The 21,089-nt window shown below is 43.0% G+C and overlaps 2 protein-coding genes across 4 annotated transcripts in view; both read left to right on the forward strand.

Annotated features, from left to right (window-relative positions):
- The window catches only part of LOC110488619 (bifunctional heparan sulfate N-deacetylase/N-sulfotransferase 1), a 91,268-nt gene extending 76,631 nt beyond the window's left edge, over positions 1–14,637 (forward strand). Inside the window, exons 3-14 of one of the 2 annotated variants that reach the window (XM_021560900.3) lie at positions 168–650; positions 5,653–5,740; positions 6,064–6,218; positions 6,543–6,728; positions 7,624–7,752; positions 7,904–8,086; positions 8,532–8,628; positions 9,178–9,301; positions 9,664–9,838; positions 10,100–10,380; positions 10,509–10,611; positions 10,810–14,637. In XM_021560900.3, coding sequence (XP_021416575.3) covers positions 168–650; positions 5,653–5,740; positions 6,064–6,218; positions 6,543–6,728; positions 7,624–7,752; positions 7,904–8,086; positions 8,532–8,628; positions 9,178–9,301; positions 9,664–9,838; positions 10,100–10,380; positions 10,509–10,611; positions 10,810–10,929 — 2,124 coding nt within the window. In that variant the 3' untranslated portion in view covers positions 10,930–14,637. The remainder of the gene's footprint in view (positions 1–167; positions 651–5,652; positions 5,741–6,063; positions 6,219–6,542; positions 6,729–7,623; positions 7,753–7,903; positions 8,087–8,531; positions 8,629–9,177; positions 9,302–9,663; positions 9,839–10,099; positions 10,381–10,508; positions 10,612–10,809) is intronic. The other variant, XM_021560901.3, reaches the window with a different exon arrangement.
- Positions 14,638–15,804: 1,167 nt separating this feature from the next.
- cd74a (CD74 molecule, major histocompatibility complex, class II invariant chain a) lies at positions 15,805–20,399 on the forward strand. 2 transcript variants are annotated; one of them, XM_021559480.3, is made up of 9 exons: positions 15,805–16,002; positions 16,792–16,961; positions 17,229–17,326; positions 17,563–17,619; positions 17,749–17,832; positions 18,836–18,917; positions 19,109–19,309; positions 19,512–19,565; positions 19,784–20,399. In XM_021559480.3, exons 1-9 carry the CDS (start codon positions 15,917–15,919, stop codon positions 19,789–19,791), a joined length of 840 nt encoding a protein of 279 aa, XP_021415155.2. In that variant the 5' UTR covers positions 15,805–15,916; the 3' UTR covers positions 19,792–20,399.
- Positions 20,400–21,089: the final 690 nt, after the last annotated feature.

A 21,089-nucleotide genomic window follows, 5' to 3' on the forward strand; every position in this document is an offset into this window, starting at 1 on the left:
GGTGAGTGAGAGCTAAAAAGATTCTATGCCACATGATTGGAAGTTTTGCCTATTAAGTGCAATACAACAGATTTCTATCTGCAACGTTCTGAATAGAATTGACTGGAATGGACCTGAAGTTGTAACGCTGTCCCCTCTTGATGTTGTCATTGATTTCCCTCCTGTAGGCCAATGAGAACAGCCTGCTGAGTGCCCAGCTCAAAGGATTCCCCCTCTTCCTCCATTCCAACCTGGGCCTGAAGGACTGCACGGTCAATCCCAAGTCCCCCCTCCTCTTCATCACACGCTCCGGCCAGCCCCTCCCCGGCCCCCTGCCCGGGGACGACTGGACCGTCTTCCAGTCCAACCACTCCACCTACGAGCCCGTGCTCCTGACCAAGACCCAGTCCGCCGAGAGTGTCCCCTCGCTCGGTACGACAGCCACGCTGCTCCCCTCCGTTGTGCAGGACCTGGGTCTCCACGACGGCATCCAGAGGGTTCTGTTTGGGAACAACCTCAACTTCTGGCTGCACAAGCTGGTGTTTGTGGACGCGGTGGGCTTCCTGTCGGGGAAGAGGCTGTCTCTCTCCCTGGAGCGACATCTACTGGTCGATATAGATGACATATTTGTGGGGAAGGAGGGGACCCGGATGAAGGTGAAGGATGTCAAGGTGATACATACTTGGAAAATAGAAAATGTCAATTTCCAATGTTTTGGTCTCTGAGACCTTGTAATTGTGTTGCATAACATGTTTGTAATGAAGCATTATTAGCTAGGCAGGTGGGCTGGTACAGGACATGAAAGGCATCGTGCCATTCCTAGTATTATATTAAACTTCTCAGTATGCTGACTCAGATGACATATAATTAGGTTAAAATAAACAGATAATAGCATGATCGATGGAATTGTGTTGTTAGATTTCAGTGCAGCCTTTGATGTTATTTAACCAATAGATAAATAGTGTTCTTCAATGGAAGCTTTTCTAACATCAGATACAGGGCATTGTCCCTCAGGGCAGTTGCCTTCAGGCGTTACTCTTCTCGGTTTTTACAAATGATTTGCCACAGGTCTTACACAGAGCTGGAATGACTATGTATGCTGTTGATTCCACACTCCACATGTCGGCACCCAAAGCCAGTGAGCTCATTGGAATTCTAAATAAGGAGTTACAGTCAGTATCAAAATACACAAATGGCACAAATCAACTATGCTAGTTGTTCAGGCTCTGGTCTTCTTGATTACTGTTCGGTAATATGGTCAAGTGGAGCAAAGAAAGACCTAACAAAGCTGCAGCTGGCTCAAAACAGAGCAGCACGCCTTGCCCTTAACTGCACATACAGAGCTAACATCAACAACATGCATGCCAGTCTTTCCTGGTTGAGGATTGGTGAGAGATGAACTGTTTCTCTTCTAGTTTTTTACGAGAAGCGTTACATTGATTTTGTCCCCCCACACCAGACGCGATCAAGAAACGCAGGTTGAAATATCAAAACGAACTCTGAACCAACTATATTAATTTGGGGACAGGTCGATAAGCAAACATTTATAGCAATTTAGCTAGCTAGCTTGCTGTTGCTAGCTAATTTGTCCCAGGATATAACTGGGTTGTTATTTTATCTAAACTGTACAAGGTCCTATACAATTAATCCACAGAAAAAAGGGTAAACCAAGTTTGTTTCTAGTAATTTCTCCTCCTTCAGGATTCTTCTTTTGACTTTATATGGCAGTTGGCAACCAACTTTAAGGTGCATTACCACCACCAACTGGACTGGAGTGTGGACCTCAATTCATCTTTCAATCACCCACGTGGGTATAGGCTCCTAAAAACCAATGAGGAGATGGCACGTGGATATATGCTCCTAAAAACGAACAAGGAGATGGGAGAGGCGGGATTTGCGCACCTGAAGCATCACAAATAGAACCAAGTTCTATTTTAGTGCCTGGCTATGCAGACTTGATTGAGCAGTGTGGGTGCAATGATTGAATAACATGTATGTGTACATTTATTTTGCAACACTCGAGCACGCGACGCAAGCGGTGTGGTCAGCATGAGAATTCCAGATTGTCTGCATAATCAAATAACATTCAGCTCCGACACCCATACATACGGCACAAGACATGCCACCAGGGGTCTCTTCACAGTCCCCATGTCCAAAACAAATTCACGGCAACGCACAGTATTATACAGAGCCATGATCGTATGGAACTCCCTTCCATCTTTAATTACTCAAGCAAACTTTCAATTTACCTTCAAAAAATGATTAAACAACATCTCATGGAACGGCGGGGACTGTGAGGCGACACAAACACACATGCACACACACTAAGGGCGTCGGCATGCTTCAGTTCGGCTGGCACCTAGCCACACTTTGCGAGCCGGCCGGAATGAGTGTGCTCGCATACTCCCATAAAAGACCTTCACTTGGAAAAATGAGAAAAAAGCAGCAATAGTATGGTTTGTCCATTTTGAAATGCTGTAGTTAGTATAAACTTCCTCAAAATAGTCCGAATGAATATTCATCTTGCAATCTTGCAATATTAGTCGTGCAATTTGACATCTAACTAAGCTGTTTGGTGTAGTACACTACAAGTACACCAAAAGTATGTGGACACCTGCTCGTCAAACATCTCATTCCAAAATCATGCATGCAGGAAGCATTCTCTTAGCATCCGCCAAACCCATATTTGTCTGTCGGACTGCCAGATGGTGAAGTGAGATTCATCATTCCAGAGAACGCGTTTACACTGCTCCAGAGTCCAATGGCGGTGAGCTTTACACCACTCCAGCCGACAGTTCTTGTGCTGACGTTGCTTCCAGAGGCAGTTTGGAACTCGGTAGTGATTGTTGTAGGCGTTGTAACCGATTTCTACGCTCTTCAGCACTCAGCGGCCTCGTTCTGTGAACTTGTGTGACCTACCACTTCGCGGCTGAGTTGTTGTTGCTCCTAGACTTTTCCACTTCACAATAACAGCACTTACAGTTGACTGGGGCCGTTCTAGCAGGGCAGAAATTTTATGAACTGACTTGTTGGAAAGGTGGCATCCTATGACGGTGTCACGTTGAAAGTTACTGAGCTCTTCAGGCCATTCTACAGCCAATGTTTGTCTATGGAGATTGCATGGCTGTGTGCTCGATTTTATAAACCTGTTAGCAACGTGTGTGGCTGAAATAGCCGAATCCACTAATTTGAAGCGGTGTCCACATACTTTTATATATATAGTGTATTTCTCAATGGAAAAAATTGCACGAAAATGAGTCGTCTCCCGTTGAATGACAACAAAGACTTTATTGATTACTCTGTACTGTTGACCAATCACCGACGAAGGGGCATAGACTTTGGCTCTGAACTTTGACTTGCCTCCAGAAAAGATGTTGTGTGCCCGAACAGCTGAAAAATTGTCACCGAAGCCCAATACGAACGAAAAACATCACATGTTGTCATAATATACAGTACCAGTCAAAAGTTTGGACAAAGCCTACTCATTCAAGTTTTTTTGTAATTTTCTACATTATAGAATAATAGTGAAGACATCAAAACTATAAAATAACACATATGGAATCATATAGTAACCAAAAAATGTGTTACACAAATCAGATGTATTTATAATTGAGATTCTTCAAAGTAGCCAACTGCCTTGATGACAGCTTTTCAGACTCTTGGCATTCTCTCAACCAGCTTCACCTGGAATGCTTTTCCAGCAGTTTTGAAGGAGTTCCCACATATGCTGAGCACTTGTTGGCTACTTTTCCTTCACTCTACGGTCCAACTCATCCCAAACCATCTCAAATGGATTGAGGTAATGTGATTGTAGAGGTCAGGTCATCTGGTTAAGTGTGCCTTGAATTGTAAATAAATCACTGACAGTGTCACCAGCAAAGCACCATCACATCTCCCACTCCATGCTTCACGATGGGAACCACACATGCGGAGATCATCCGTTCACCTACTCTGCGTCTCACAAAGACACGGCGGTTGGAAACAAAAATCTAAAATTTGGACTCATCAGACCAAAGGACAGATTTCCACCGGTCTCATGTTTCTTGGCCCAAGCAAGTCTCTTCTTTCTTTCTTTCTTTCTTTCTTTCTTTCTTTCTTTCTTTCTTTCTTTCTTTCTTTCTTTCTTTCTTTCTTTCTTTCTTTCTTTCTTTCTTTCTTTCTTCTTATTGGTGTTGCAAAGTTGTTTCTTTGCAGAAATTCGACCATGAAGGCCTGATTCACGCAGTCTCCTCTGAACAGTTGATGTTGAGATGTGTCTGTTACTTCAACTCTGTGAAGCATTTATTTGGGCTGCAATTTCTGAGGCTGGTAACTCTAATGAACTTATCCTCTGCAGCAGAGGTAACTCTGGGTCTTCCTTTCCTGTGGCGGTCCTCATGAGAGCCAGTTTCATCACAGCTCTTGATGATTTTAGCGACTACAGTTGAAGAAACATTCAAAGTTCTTGACATTTTCCATTTTGACTCACCTTCATGTCTTAAAGTAATGATGGACTGTCGCTTCTCTTTGCTTATTTGAGCTGTTCTTGCCATAATATGGACTTATGGGGTATCTTCTCTATACCACCCCTACCTTGTCACAACACAACTGATTGGCTCAAATGCATTAAGAAGGAAAGTAATTCCACAAATTAACTATTAACAAGGCACACCTGTTAATTGACACTCATTCCAGGTGACTGACTACCTCATGAAGCTGGTTGAGAAAATGCCAAGAGTGTGCAAGGCCGTTATCAAGGCAAAGGATTTGTTTAACACTCTTTTGGTTTCTAATGATTCCATATGTGTTATGTCATAGTTTTGAGGTCTTCGTGATTGTTCTACAATGTAGAAAATAGTATAAACAAAGAAAAACCCCTGGAATGAGTAGGTGTCCAAACTTTTGACTGGTACTGTTTACACCAACTCTTCCGAACTGTTCCAGCTGGGAAGCATGCAAACGCCTTTACACACATCATTTTTTGGTTTTGTATTATTATGATGTATTTTTTTGAATGATTGTTTGTATATCGTTGTATTTTAAATTTGTGTGACTGTCCTCGTCTATCAGTGTTTTGTTACTTGTCATGTTTTGTGTTTTTTGTGGACCCCAAGAAGAGTAGCTGCTGCTTCTGCAAAAGCTAACGGGGATCCAAATAAACAAATAGAGTTGACAGGCTACAGCGTTACGATAGACACACACACACACACACACACTCTCTTAAGAACCATAGTCATGAATATTTCAATACATACAGAATAGCAGAACCCTTTCAGTTATCTGTATCTTTCTCTGTGTGTCCCATCAGAGTTGGGCCGCTTCCTCACATGAGCTAGGGTAGAGAAGTATATCAAGGCTTCCTTCCTCTCTTGGAATCCGAACAGTGGGGTGTGAAGAATAAATCACACTGTCTCTCCTGACAAGGCAGGAGAGACACAGGGAGACGGGGAGAAAGAGGGAGATGTGAGTGGATTCATATATAGTACGGAGATCAAATGAAACAAACACTCAAATCAGAGGAGAGAGAGAATGGAGGAGAGAAAAGAGTACAGGAAAAATGCACCCGGGGGTGGATGAGGGTGTGTACAGGGAGGGAGTTGCAGATTGACAAATTCAGCTGTGTGTGTGACTGTGCGTGTGCTTACATGCGGGTGTGTATTGCCCTGCTCACCTTCCCTCTCCTCTCTGAGTCAGGCCCTGTTGGAGACCCAGAGAGCGCTGCGTAACAATGTTCCCAACTTCACCTTCAACCTGGGCTTCTCAGGGAAGTTCTTCCATGCAGGTAAGACCGGAGAACACAGCATCCCACTCATGCAGTACCCGATCTGTGTACTGAAGCTTATTACTGATAGCATCACAGTTTATACTCCAGTACTCCTTGTTTTATCACCAGAAATCCTAGTTTTCTCTTGTCCTCCTCTCTCTGTGATTATCTTCCTCACCTTCTATCTCACCCTTGTCCATTCCCTGACAACCTCCTTTATTTGCCCTTTTCATGTTTCATATTCTCTCTGTGCTCCACTGTCCTCCTCCTGTCCTCCCCTTCTTCCACTATTCTTCTTCTCACCTCATCTTCTCCCTCCCCCGTCCTCCCTTCATGTCCAGGGTCAGATGAGGAGGACCTGGGGGATGACCTGCTCCTCTCCTACGTCAATGAGTTCTGGTGGTTCCCCCACATGTGGAGCCACATGCAGCCCCACCTCTTCCACAACCAGTCAGTGCTAGCCGAACAGATGCTTCTCAACAAGAGGTTCGCTATGGTGAGTCTCTGTCTGTCTGGAGGCTAGCAGTGGGATGCTAGCAATTAGCCCACCTCACTATGTTGCTCCAAATGAGAAATTCAAACTTTAGCTTAACACAGCTAGCACCACTGTGATTTTAATTTTTATTCCTTCTTTCTCCCTACCTACTTTATATTCCTCTCTCTCTCTCTCTCTCTCTCTCTCTCTCTCTCTCTCTCTCTCTCTCTCTCTCTCTCTCTCTCTCTTTCTCTCTCTCTCTCTCTCTCTCTCTCTCTCTCTCGCTTTGTCCTTTCTTCTTCACACCCACCCCCCTCCATCTCCCCTCCCTCTCTATATCTCTAGGAGCACGGTATCCCCACTAACATGGGCTATGCGGTAGCCCCCCACCACTCAGGTGTGTACCCAGTTCACCTGCAGCTGTACGATGCCTGGAAGAAGGTGTGGGGCATCAAGGTGACCAGCACGGAGGAGTACCCCCACCTCAAACCTGCCCGTTTCAGACGGGGATTCATACACAGCGGTATCAGCGTGAGTCACAGAACCTTTACCGACGGTTGCACTCTCTCTCTCCCTTATTCTCCTCTTTACTCTTTCTTGCCTCTACCTCTTCTGTGTTTGCATCTCTCCTCCACTTCTCTCTGTTCCTACCTCCATCAACATCTTTCTATCTCTTCCCCCCACTTGTCTCTGTCCTCCCATGAGTGGTTGAAATAACAGCGGTAGGATTTTATTTATATCACCGTGGCAACAGTGGCCTTGGAACGGACAGTCTCATTAGGCCTTCCCGTTGGGTCAGTAAGTGTGTTTTGAGGATCCCTCTACAGCAGGTGGTGATACTGGACCGTAGCCACGCCAACCACTTGGCTGGCCCCCAAACACTACCTCCTGGATACACCTTTAACAATATAGCAACATAATCCACGGCGATGACCGTAACACTGGCTTAATAACACAACAACAGCAACACGGGTTGCTGTAACCATAAATCACCAAAACATAACTTTATCTTCTTTATACATTCTAAAATAAATCCGGTAGTCTAGTGTCTACAGTGTGTGGTGTTGCTAGTAGTTTTCCTCCCCTGCGCTCTGTATCTCTCTATTTTTGTCTGCCCTTGAGATGCAGCTCTGAGTGGTCCAGTCTTCTCTGATCTGCTCATACAATACATTAGATGATTGATATTCAGATCCCCAGACACTCTCTCTCGCTGCGTGTGTATTTGAATGAATTTCCATATAGACTCAGAGCGAATGAGGTTTGCTTTCCCCAAACGAGAAGTATAATATGAAGATTATTGAACACAAAAGTGGTGATATTGCCTAATATGTTTTGCATTGACTAGACCAGTGGGGCTGGTGTGTATGTCTATGTGTGTGTGTGTGTGTGTGTGTGTGTGTGTGTGTGTGTGTGTGTTTGTGTGCAGGTCTTGCCCAGACAGACATGTGGTCTGTTCACACACACCATATTCTATAAGGAGTACCCAGGCGGACCCAACGAGCTGGACAAACTCATCAACGGAGGAGAGCTGTTCCTCACTGTCCTACTCAACCCGGTGAGTTAACACGCACACACACAAACGCATGCACACACACTCTTTCATTCTCTCTATACATTCAATCGCTACTCAGACTATCAGAGTGGATTGAAGTGAACCTTTCTGTCTTTCTCTCTCCATTTTCCTTCATCCATCTCTCCTCCTCCAGATCAGTATTTTCATGACCCACCTGTCTAACTACGGTAACGACCGGCTGGGCCTTTACACCTTCAAAAGCCTGGTGGTCTTCCTGCAGACGTGGACCAATCTGCAGCTACAGACCCTGCCTCCCGTCCAGCTGGCCCACAGATACTATAACCTCTTCCCTAACGAGAAAGACCCACTCTGGCAGGTCAGTCTGTGGGAGAGAGAGCGAGAGAGGGAGAGAGAGAGTGGCTGGAACTGGATGTGTGCATTAACTAATACTGGGATGTTAAAGGGGTGCTCCACTCAAAATACAACCTAACATGTTAACAGTCTTGGAGAAATCAGCTACATCCAAGGGAAGTAAGAATATCATGTTAGGTTGTATTTTGCATAGATCCTCCCTTGAGTAATTTATTCAGGTTAGTCTCATTTAGAATTTATTTAACAGGGGTCCTGGTTGGACCCTTGTCCTGTACACCACAATCTGTTGCCAAGAATTGTGTTTGTGTTCAAAGGGCATCTCCATTGATAGTTCCAATATGTAGCCGCATGTCCTCGGGATGTTGTATGGATGGATTTGTTCAGGGTTCATTAAGCAACTGGATACTTGTAAGAATTTCTAATGATCTTCCTAAACCCTGGTCCTACAGGATCCCTGCGAGGACAAAAGGCACAAGGACATCTGGTCAAAGGAGAAAACGTGTGACCGCTTCCCCAAGCTGCTTGTCATTGGGCCTCAGAAGACAGGTGAGCGAGACGGAACACCAGCAACCCCCAGTGGGCATCACCAGCAATGACTCTCGGTCCACAATCTTACGTTGCTTTGTTTCACCTCGTTTCTGTTTCATTTCCCTTACCTCTTGTGATTATTTACAATAGTTCGAGTTGAGACGTCTTTGGTCTGGTCTGTAGGAGGGAGGTTTCGAGGCCTTGATGCTGAAGAGGTGTCGTTCTTTCAGTGTTACACACTCTCAGTACAGAACAGAACAGACTAACAGGAACTAGCCTGTCACAGATGTCCGACTGACTCGCTCTCCTCCAGAGTGAAAGCAGAAGGAAGTTTATGAGGAACACACACTCACCGACACTAATGGGAATGGGACACTAACGAGACAATTTATTAGATTATTAATTGTTATGGCTGCGGCAAGGTGCTTCAAAGTCAATTTGTCAATGCCTCAAAATAGATTCTCCCTCTCGCTTCTCTCTCTCGCCTTCTTTCCCTCCCCCCTCTGTCTTTCTCTATCCACTTCCTCCCCTCCCCCGTCTCTCTCCCTCCCTCCCTCCTCTCCATAGGTTCTACAGCCCTCTATCTGTTCCTGGGCATGCACCCTGACCTGACCAGTAACTACCCCAACAAGGAGACCTTTGAGGAGATCCAGTTCTTCAATGGACACAACTACCACAGAGGCATCGACTGGTATGACTGCCACCGAGAAAGAGCTCTGGGCCCGTGTTCATAAAGCATCTCAGAGTAGGAGTGCTAATCTAAGATCAGGTCCCCACAGTCCATGTAATGGTATTCCTTATGATCTAAAAGGCAAAACTGATCCTAGATCAGCACTCCTACTCTGAGACGCTTTATGCATATTTACAATAAGCAGAATTACAATAAGCAGGGTGATCGCGAAGTGGATGACAACTTAGAGGCGCTTGCGCAGACCCAGACAATGTCTAGAGACTTTCCATTGAACATGCTTTCTAGTCCAGGAGCTTAATATGTGCTTCTGTCAGTGTATAATTTAGTTGGTGTATCGGTTTACTCTTTTGGTGAACACACAGGTACATGGAGTACTTCCCCCTGCCCTCCAACACCAGCTCAGACTACTACTTTGAAAAAAGTGCCAGCTACTTTGACTCCGAGGTGGCAGCGGAGCGGGCGGCCACCCTCCTGCCCAAGGCCAAGATCATCACCATCCTCATCAACCCAGCCGACCGCGCTTACTCCTGGTACCAGGTTGGTTATAACTCTTTATAATGCATGAGACATAACCATTCTTCCTTATTAACATGTAATATCCAATCATGGTACTAAGTCTTAGAAATTCTTATAACTGTTAGAATTTATAGTAATGTATGAGTAGTTAGGCCTATGTCATGCTCTTATTACTGAGTTATAACCACTCTTGTTACTAGGTCAGTTATACCTCATCAGGCACCATATTACTGAGTACCATATTAACACAACACCATTTCTTCTCTCTGCTTCCCCTTACAGCACCAGCGTGCCCATGATGACCCGGTGGCTCTGAAGTACTCCTTCCATGATGTCATCACGGCTACCCATGATTCCCCGGTAAAACTGCGTGTGCTCCAGAACCGCTGTCTGGTGCCAGGCTGGTACGCCATCCACATGGAGCGCTGGCTCAACCACTACCACTCCAGCCAGGTCCTGGTTCTGGACGGGCAGCAGCTGAAGACTGAGCCGGCCTCAGTCATGGACAGGATCCAGAAGTTTCTGGGCCTGGTCAACACCGTCAACTACCACAATATCCTAGCGTGAGTTCTCTTTAGCAACACATAGCAGCTAACCTACCTAACCATTTATAAAGTTAATTCAGTAACTGATTCCAAGTGTCCCAGGTGTAGGTTTAGGTACGTTTACAAAATGTTCTGATTTTCTGCAGGTTTGACCCCAAGAAAGGCTTCTGGTGTCAGCTGCTGGAGGGAGGGAAGACCAAGTGTCTGGGGAAGAGCAAGGGGCGTAGGTACCCTGACATGGACCCGGAGGTAAGAGTTCTCATTTGCCAATACAAGTTGTTCACTGATATTTGCTTAATTAAGATACATGTTTGTAGACTACCTCTACGATTATCCTGCTTGTAACTGATAAGGGGTGTTTATTGATTGAATCTTGGCTGTGGGGGTAATTATCATTTAATCTCTCTCTAAATTACTCCTATTGTTCTCTCTTTCTCTTTCCTCCAGTCCCAGTCGTTCCTCAGGGAGCACTACAGGGATCACAACATAGAGCTGTCTAAGCTGCTGTACAGAATGGGCCAGCCCCTGCCCAGCTGGCTCCGAGAGCAACTGATCCATACCAGGTAGAAGTACCGGGGGGGGGGGGGGGGGGGGGGGCAGCTCAGCGGACAGTACCACAGCCCAACCATCCCCCTGACAGAATACCATATGGAGGAGTATGATTCTATCCCCTTAGAGGATTATTTGAATCCCTTAAAGAATCCATAAGGGATAAGTACTCACCCTTGACAAGGTTCAGAAGGGGTGTGTTTTCTGATCACCTGTCAAAGTGAAGATTAGGATGCACAAGCCTCCTTCTCAGGGTGCCCTTCATAAGAGGGAAGGACATGGAGGAAGGGAGCGCAGGGATTGTGATTTACTAGTTGGCAGTGAGTCTACAATGGCCTGCCGCCTAAGTTCTCTCCCCTTACTCCCCAAGTTGCACCTCCCCATGATGCACCACCACCCTCACTTGGTACGGTCTAGGAACAGAGACCCCCCAACAGGACTGTACCACCTCTTACGGGGGTTTACCTGTGATACAGACAGGATGGGATAGAGACGGGGGTGGTCAACCCTTATCCGCTCTTCCTTTGACTATCCCTTGCCTTACTCACATGGACTCAGACCTTACTCTTGGGAGGAAGAGGAGGATGAAGAGGAAGAGTGAGACTTGGCTAGCCTGTACAGTACCAGTCGTTTAAGGCTGGGCGGAAATGAACAGTGTCAGCTTGTGTCAGTCAACACTCTACTCCCATATACTGAAAGACACAACTAACTGCCATCCTAGAAATTGGAAGATGAATTAATAAAGTAGATGATGAAACAATAGGGCAGATATTACAAATGAGTAGAGATCAATTAGCACTTGAATTAATAAAAAATGAATGGCATTAGTTGAAAATGCCTGTGGTCTCTGTCTAAAAACCAAGGGGGATATGTTGTGTATTGACTGGTAGTCTTATTCACTAGGCCTTTGTAGACACTAGACATTAACACATTTACCAGTGCCAGGACAGAATCAGCACCACTACATTGCATGGCCTATTGACAGTTCTTATTTTTTTAAGATTGTGACAATTTTTTTTACCCATTTTTTGTTTATTTTAACTTTGGAGACGCGTTATTGTAGAATTGACCAGAAAGACGTTTTGCTTACTCTCTGTTTCGGATGGAGTTGATTGCACAGCACAGGGGGGTGCCAGGCTGCACATGTTAAAAGCACAATATGCAAAGTGGTACATCTCTTAAAAATACTCTTTACAAATTCACACAGGTTCTCATTAACCCCTTTGAGCAAAACACGTTGAAAATAAGTATTTCTGGTCAAAAAGATGTTGAAATGACGTATTTGTAACGTCTTGTGCTCACTGGGACAGGTTGTCTGTATGTGAAGTTGGACATAAGCTATGTTTAAATGCTCTCATGGAGATAGAAAATGAGAAAACAAAACAATATTTTTATTGAGGATGTCGTCAAAGCTGTGTATATTTTTGTCTCTTTGTTCTATTTAATTTGTTATTAGCAGGTGTTCATAGTATTTCTGCGTTGCATCAGGGAGGATATAAAAGATGCACATCTAACATAGTCAATATGAGCCTATACAGTTGAAGTCAGATGTTTACATACACCTTAGCCAAATACATTTAAATTCAGGTTTTCACAATTCCTGACATTTAATCCTAGTAAAAATGCCCTGTTTTAGGCCAGTTAGGATCACCACTTTATTTTAAGAATGTGAAATGTCAGAATAATAGAGAGAATAGAGAGAATGATTTATTTCAGCTTTTATTTCTTTCATCACATACCCAGAGGGGTCAGAAGTTTATATACACTCAATTAGTATTTGGTAGCATTGCCTTTAAATTGTTTAACTTGGGTCAAATGTTTCGGGTAGCCTTCCACAAGCTTCCCACAATAAGTTGGGTGAATTTCAGCCCATTTTTCCTGACAGAGCTGGTGTAACTGTGTCAGGTTTGTAGGCTTCCTTGCTCGCACACGCTTTTTCAGTTCTGCCCACAAATGGTCTATAGGATTGAGGTCAGGGCTTCGTGATGGCCACTCCAATACCTTGACTTTGTTGTCCTTAAGCCATTTTGCCACAACTTTGGAAGTATGCTTGGGGTCATTGTCCATTTGGAAGACCCATTTGCGACCAAGCTTTAACTTCCTGACTGATGTCTTGAGATGTTGCTTCAATGTATCCACATAATTTCCCATCCCTCATGATGCCATCTATTTTGTGAAGGGCACCAGTCCCTCCTGCAGCAAAGCACCCCCACAACATGATGCTACCACCCCCGTGCTTCAAGGTTGGGATGGTGTTCTTCGGCTTGCAAGCCTCGCCCTTTTCCCTCCAAACATAACGATGGTCATTATGGCCAAACAGTTCTATTTTTGTTTCATCAGACCAGAGGACATTTCTCCAAAAAGTATGATCTTTGTCCCCAAGTGCAGTTGCAAACTGTAGTCTGGCTTTTTTATGGCGGTTTTTGAGCAGTGGCTTCTTCCTTGCTGCGCTGCCTCTTAGGTTATGTCGATATAGGACTTGTTTTACTGTGGATATATATAGTTTTGCACCTGTTTCCTCCAGCATCTTCACAAGGTCCTTTGCTGTTGTTCTGGGATTGATTTGCGCATTTCGCTTCAAAGTAGTTCATCTCTAGGAGACAGAACGCGTCTCCTTCCTGAGCGTTATGATGGCTGCGTGGTCCCATGGCGTTTATAGTTTGTACAGGCGTCTATTGTTTGTACAGATGAATGTGGCACCTTCAGGCATTTGGAAATTGCTCCTAAAGATGAACCAGACTTGTGGAGTTCTACAAAAAAAAATTCTGAGGTCTTGGCTGATTTCTTTGTATTTTCCCATGATGTCAAGCAAAGAGGTAGGCCTTGAAATACATCCACAGGTACACCTCCAATTGACTTAAATTATGTAAATTAGCCTATCAGAAGCTTCTAAAGCCATGACATCATTTGCTGGAATTTTCCAAGCTGTTTAAAGGCACAGTCAACTTAGTGTATGTAGACTTCTGACCCACTGGAAAATTGATACAGTGAATTATAAGTGAAATAATCTGTCTGTAAACAATTGTTGGAAAAAGTACATGTCATGCACAAAGTAGATGTCTTAACCGACTTGCCAAAACTATTGTTTGTTTAACAAGACATTTGTGGAGTGGTTGAAAAACGAGTTTTAATGACTCCAACCTAAGTGTATATGTAAACTTCAGACTTCAACTGTACGTACGGTATAGTTCCTAATTTGTTGGTCACATGGTTTTTCCACCGCAACCATAGATATCAAAAAGCTGCTCTTACTGTCTGCAATTGTTGTCAGTCGATATAGCAATGCACATGCATTTCCTGACTATGTCATGTCATGTTGTAGACATACGTTATTGCATGTGGTCGAGGTGACATTCTTTCAGCCCCCTCTCACAATGCAATGAGAGAGGTATTTAAGTGGGAGAGAATCAGCCAGGTCGTATTGAAATGTCACTACAATGGCATATAACACAGTGCCATCTGCTAAAGTCCAAGCAGATCTTCTGTTTCCTGTCTGTTCATACCATCCCCTCTCATCTCTCCTCACGCAGTCAACTGGTGTACAGAGGTCCTTGATTTCTTTATATAAAGTATTATTGACACGATAATAACGCATAACAACAGCAATGATGGTACTAATCTCCCTGGACTGTACGATAAAGACGTGTAATTGTCGTCAATCATTTTTACGGTGTAACTGATATTGTTGGTGCTTTTTAATTTGCAAATAAACACCACTGTATTTTTGTCTCGTTGGTCAATTTGCTCTTCTTTCCCCCTCTGAGTTTTCAGATAAGCACTCTATAATTTGGAACGGGAGAAACGGATTACTGCTCAAACAAAGTATGTTTTGGCATTAGAGAAGACGGAGATTGGAACAGTCTCACGGGGGGCAAGTATGAGGAAATGAACAATGAGGAAACTCACTATTAGGGTCTGGTGTGTTCGCATTTTTTCCCCTGCTTATTTTATAAACATAATCTTATAGTGGTTTTAGTTTCACAGTATATTTTAACATTTTGGGGGTTTCAGTTTGAAGCTGTGTTAGAAGATGAGTACAGATATCCATCTCCAGACTGACTGAGTCTAAACTGACTATGAGTAAATGTGTACTATATTGAGACTTTTCTTGTCCTCACATGATGATCTGATTTATCTTGACAGCATCTCCTTCTCATCACCGCTTCCTTAAAACGAAAATCCCCAACATTCACTGTAGAATAAGGGGATTCCTGATCAAGAACTAGGGAATGACCGATGATCCGTTTACAGAAGTAGATGATAGCCTTCAAGACATCCAATGAGAATAGAACTTCATAATATGACAATGTTGTCTCTGGGGAGAAGGGTTTCAAACATCTTGCATCCTTATCAACTTTAATATCATACTAACCTTTCCTATTACCATACTGCAGCTTCTAAAGTATCTGCATCCCATTTCAGAATAGAATTAAGGACAAAAGCCAAATGTTATTTTTTTCTATCTACACATTATTACCTCCTGAAATAAGAGAAGCAAAATATTGCACTGGTTCAAACCTCTATCCATAAGTATTATTTATATTAATTGTTTTATCAAATAAATCTCATATAATTACTGGGACAGTTTAGGTACAGGGCTAGATAAACACGGGTGTATCCGTTGTAAATTTCCTCGTAAACCAATCAAATGGGATGTTCATTTTAAATGTTAAATCTGAGGGATTTTCTAACAACTATTAATGCCATGAAATGTTGAACTACTTTCTTTTCATCCGTTCAGATTTGTCTGCCTCCATCAACAAGTGATGCAGGGCAGGTTGACCAATGACAGCTTAGAATAAACTCCTCGACAATGTAGTTGAACCTGCCCATCACTTTATTGACTCGGGACTTTCCATTTAATTCCAGGCTAGACCATTGTTCTATTCATTTCAGCCCGATACTTTCTCCGAATAGATCCCTTCCTCATTTACTACACTGTTAAATCGTTGCGTTCGTCGGATCCAGACTAGTTTTGATTTGAGAGAACTTGGACGCGGAGAGTATGGAGGAGCAACAGCAACGTGATGATGCGCTCCTGGAGCGCACAGGGAGCCAGGACGTGATCCTACCAATGACAGCTACAAGAGGGTGAGACACAATTACTGCAAAATCTATAAAACATATTTCATTGTTAAGTATTACAAATGAAATATGTTTTATAGATGTTGCAGTTAAATCGGTAAACATTCATTTTGCCTATAGGGTCAGTGTTTCTTTACCTTCCAAATGAAGGTTCAAGTATGTATAAACTCAAATTATTTTATTATAATATCAAAAAGGATATATAAATAATATTAGGAAAGTCCTTAAAAAGGTGCAATATTTTATGCTTAAGGTTACAACTGGTAGGCTATGCTATTCTGAATTTACATCATTATTGAAAGTATGCACAAATGATATTGAACATGCAATCACGACATTTGATTTCATGTATTTTTCTGAATTACATTCCCAACGTGTTGATTATAGTCATTGTTAAGGTAATATTAATACAAATGGGAGCTATCTGATTAGGTGGCCTTCCCCATACTTTCGCTCTTTCCTAGTCAAAGCCTCTGCCTGGCAACTAGTGATGTCTCACAAACCTGCATTAATCATTGGCTCAGGAATGAGGAACAGAAAACGGTTTCATATTTTCATTCTAAAAAGGGGGGTGGGTAGTTCTTTGTTGCATAAGAACTGGTTTAGGATTAGCTTTTGACTCTGGACCAGGGCTTTGATTCTTTTTTTTTTGGAGGTGCACTGATCTCACATAACATACCAGGGCAAATCCCAAAATGTCAGAGATGCAATTATGCACATCCTCATACCACTTTGAAAATGACATTTGATCCAGTCCCCATGGGGTCAAGGTGTAATCTCTATATCTCTCTGTAGGGCTTCTAACAGCCGTCCGTTGAAGATAGCAGGGTTCACAGTGTTGGCCTGTCTTCTCCTGGCCGGCCAGGCCTTCACTGCCTACATGGTCTTCAACCAGAGGGGCCAGATCCACGACATGGAGAAGACCAATGATAACATGCGCAAGCAGCTGAGAAACAGACCTCCAGGTAAGGGAGGAAGGGGGGAAGGAAAGGGGAGGGAGGAGATGGAGGAACAAGGAGGGAAGGAGTGGTGTTGATGTAGGTAGTGTTGGTGGTCAAAGGAGAGGGAAGTGAGATATACTTATTTAGGAAGAGAGACTGGGGGGACTTGATAGAAAAGAGAAATACAGATACTGGGTTTATTCCTCTGAAGTTCAAAGTTCTGGGGGAGCTAGCTTTCTCCCAATTTGAAGTGTGCACTCATTGGTCTCTGTCACCCCCCTTTTGCTCAAGCAGTAGCCCCTGTCCAGATGCACATGCCCATGCTCAACATGCCCCGGCTGATAGACTTCACTGATGAGGACACCAAGACAGAAAAGACTCCCATGACGGTATGACTCCTGTTTCCCCATTGCGGTCTTCTAAAAGGCTTCTATAAACTGAGGAAAAGCGGTCACTAGATGGCAGCAACTACTCACTTGCAACTGTCAACTTATGTGTAACTCTAGTGAAATTGCATTGTATATCTACCCCCTTAGGAGTAAGCTCCCTCTTCCTGCTCTTTTGAAATTATAATATGAGTGTGATGAGTATTTATTTTCTGTTTGTCTCTCTGCTCTTCCATCAGAAATTGGAGGCCACTGCCATTGTGAGCCTAGAGAAGCAGGTGAAGGACCTGCTGCAGGTAAATTAATAAATACATATTCATTTATCCACTCTTTGCATTGAAGTCACCTCTACAAAAGGACAGAGAAATGTCAAATATTGACAATCGATCGATTGATCAATCATTTGATTGTCTGTTTTTATTTAGAGCCCCCAGCTGCCCCAGTTCAACGAGACGTTCCTGGCCAACCTACAGAGCCTGAAGAGACAGATGGAGGAGGCCGAGTGGAAGGTGAGACTGAATCTGTGTGTCCCAAATAGCACCCTATTCTCTCTTTAGTGCATTCCTTTTGACCATGGCCATAAGGCTCCTGTTTACCATTTGGGACTCATCCTGAGAACATATACTTATAATAGGCAGGACAAACATATTTCAACGATTTCACTTATATAATCAAAACCAATAAATGATAGCAAGTTTTTTTTTGCCTCATTCAGTAGTTTGACCTAATTAAGTAGATTCATGTTGAAAAATAATGTGAAAATAATAATTTATATTCCTAAAGCATAAGTTGAAAATTATACTGTTGCTGCTTCCTGTTGTCATGGATTTTTACATTTATAGCCCAGTGTCAAAACATTGGTTTTAGATGTCCAAATTCATAATCAATATGCTGAAATAAGTTGTGATATGTTGAAGACAATACAGAAAAATGACTCCCTACAGACACACTATTCACACTTGTGTTCAGGTAACTTGTATTCTGGTAAATTAGTACCTTGTAAACTTCTCAGGCACCAATATTTACCAGTCGGTCACTCTAGACTGGAATTGATTAGTACAAACCAAACATATTTAACTGGTACAAGCTATTGAATTTCTAAGATCGTGATAAATATAAACTTTCATACTAACACAACCAATCTGAGGTAAAAAAAGGATGTGTATTTTCTGTCATTCTTGAGTGGTGAAAACATTAGTTTGTTTAATGTACTAAGACGTTTTGTCTACCATAGGGAATTTAGGGTAGTATAAAATATTTTGATTTAAGATGATAGTTAATGAAGCACACTCACAGTTTTTTTACAACAATGACGTACATTTCTTCCTACTTTAACCATAGAGAGAGTTTAACCACAATTGTTAACCACAATTTAATCAGGCGCTTTAGACTAGAGCTTACATAGTGACTGTGCAGCAGGCTGAAAGTTTGATGTCTCTCCTTATAGTATCCCATGACCCACACTTAGGCCTATCTTATTTGAACTTTAACCCCCGACTGTGTTTTCTGCAGGGTTTTGAGACTTGGGCACGTAATTGGCTGCTCTTCCAGATGGCCCAGGAGAAGCCCCCTGCACCCACCACACCTCAGCCTGGTGAGTTTACCACAAACCACCGCCATCACCACCACCCACCAACCTTCACACCACCTTACGAATGCACAACTTCCTCTGTCTTGTCTCTCTGTCTCTTATGTCATCCACGACCTGAACCAAGTATTGAATAAAAACTCACCTTTTCTCTCCTCTTTTCTTTCGTCTTTCCCTCTCTTCTGTCTGTTCCTCAGCCGCTGGCCTGCAGACCAAGTGTAACTTGGAGAAGTCGTTCCACGACCGTAAGCTTGGTGCCTACCTCCCTCAGTGTGACGAGCAGGGCAACTACCTGCCCATGCAGTGCTGGCACGCCACTGGTTTCTGCTGGTGTGTGGACAAGAATGGCAAAGTCATCCAGGGCACCAGCATACGTGGCAGAGCCACCTGTGACAGAGGTAGGAACTGGGAAGACAGTTATACAGCGTTATGCGTTACTGACCTCTGTGTCCATGCAATTGCTTTTTAGTGCATTCTGCAGTCTATAACAAAGCTCATTTGCTCACTATTGCACCTGCCATGGTATATCTATGCAGTTGTATGTACATATAGATAGTGATGTGACTATTTTTGTCTCATGCTACGGTTTGTTCCCCGCAGTCCCCAGTCGGATGGCAGCTTTCCCCAGGATGATGCAGCTGAAGGAGTACAAGGGTGAGTGTTTCACAGACAAGCAGAACTAGAGAGGGAGATAAATAAACTCAATAACAAACAGACAGAGAGAGAGGGATACAATACATAGACCACACTTGATTACATGGAACTAAATGGTGTTGTCTGACTGTTTTGTTTTTACACTGTGTACTGTTCATCTGAATAAATTGCATGATGGTTTCGTACATATGGTTGATTCTATTCTCTATATTTTGCAGATGAGTAAAACCACAGCTCCACCAGGGCACCAGCTGGCCTGCTCTCCTCGTCTCACTGCCAGATCGAATTTTTTTTTTGTTTTTTTACTTCTAATGACTATTTCACTCTTCCGCTATCATGATAAAGGTCAATTATATGGGATACAACACAATGAAATACTCTCTTTTGATTTATGGATAATAGTTTTCTTTGGACAGTATAAATGCTGTGAACAATATTAACAGCATTTTTTTGCTTCTGAACTCAACACAGCTATGTAAAGCATTTGAGATATAAATACAAGATGTGTGTTACATTTTAAACCATGCACAACACCCAGACTTTTCCATCCCCAAACCCTGACCCAAACTCCTGTCAACTTTGACCCCTAGTCCCATAACCTGGCCCTCCAATCATATCCAGCTGATGGAGGCTAGCCCCACCCCGTTTCCCTATTCTGTCTCTCCACACATAGACTGCCATAGGGCTTATTTGATCAGCTTCTGTCTAGAGTTTCTAACATAGATGTAATGTTTTAAACCTCTATAACCCTGTCTTTGAAGCATGCTTTGACTTTTATGAATGTAGGGAAAGGTAAACCGATAAAAATTAATAAAGTGCTATTTCCTACTAAAATGTGTTTGTTTTTTTGTGAACTCTAATGTACAATAAATCTCTTTAGGACAGACTACTTAAACATACATGGTACCATCTGACTAGAGATTTTAGTTCTGGGATAACAGATTCATTTAACATGGAATCTACCCACCACAAAAAAACAACTAGTGTAAAATGAATGACCATAACAAGACTGCAGATTAAGGGTTATGCTATTTTTTTATTTTATTTATCCGTTATTTTACCAGGTAAATTGACTGAGAACACGTTCTCATTTGCAGCAACGACCTGGGGAATAGTTACAGGGGAGAGGAGGGGGATTAATGAGCCAATTGTAAATTGGTTAGGAGTAGGCTACAGTAGGATGAAATTAACTGTTTGACACATCATCGGTTTTACTTTTCCCTCCATTAATGGTAAAGGTAGGATTGGGAGAGGGTAAGCTGATCCTAGATCTGTGCAGAACATCTATACTAAGATGTTGGTTACTGAAGAACATTACTTTTTAAAGCACAACATTTTGGTGTAGGGTGGCATGCCTCTATGTATAATGATGATGGTAATACAACATGCTCCTTGGCAGAGGGAGTATAATTCTTGGTAAATGACATACGATACATTATCAAAAGTATGTGGATACCTGCTCGTCGAACATCTCATTCCAAAATCATGGGAATTAATATGGAGTTGGTCCCCTCTTTGCTGCTG

The sequence above is a fragment of the Oncorhynchus mykiss genome, chromosome 14, assembly GCF_057628025.1.
Source record: "Oncorhynchus mykiss isolate SJ-2025 chromosome 14, ASM5762802v1, whole genome shotgun sequence".
Taxonomy (NCBI): Eukaryota; Metazoa; Chordata; class Actinopteri; order Salmoniformes; family Salmonidae; genus Oncorhynchus; species Oncorhynchus mykiss.

What these genes read in the sequence shown, in the direction of transcription:
- cd74a (XM_021559480.3), top strand. Translation starts at nt 15,917, where the DNA reads ATGGAGGAGCAACAGCAACGTGATGATGCGCTCCTGGAGCGCACAGGG. An exon ending in AGGTGAAGGACCTGCTGCAG is followed by an intron (nt 17,620 to 17,748) that starts GTAAATTAATAA and finishes GTTTTTATTTAG; the next exon opens with AGCCCCCAGCTGCCCCAGTT. An exon ending in ACCCACCACACCTCAGCCTG is followed by an intron (nt 18,918 to 19,108) that starts GTGAGTTTACCA and finishes TCTGTTCCTCAG; the next exon opens with CCGCTGGCCTGCAGACCAAG.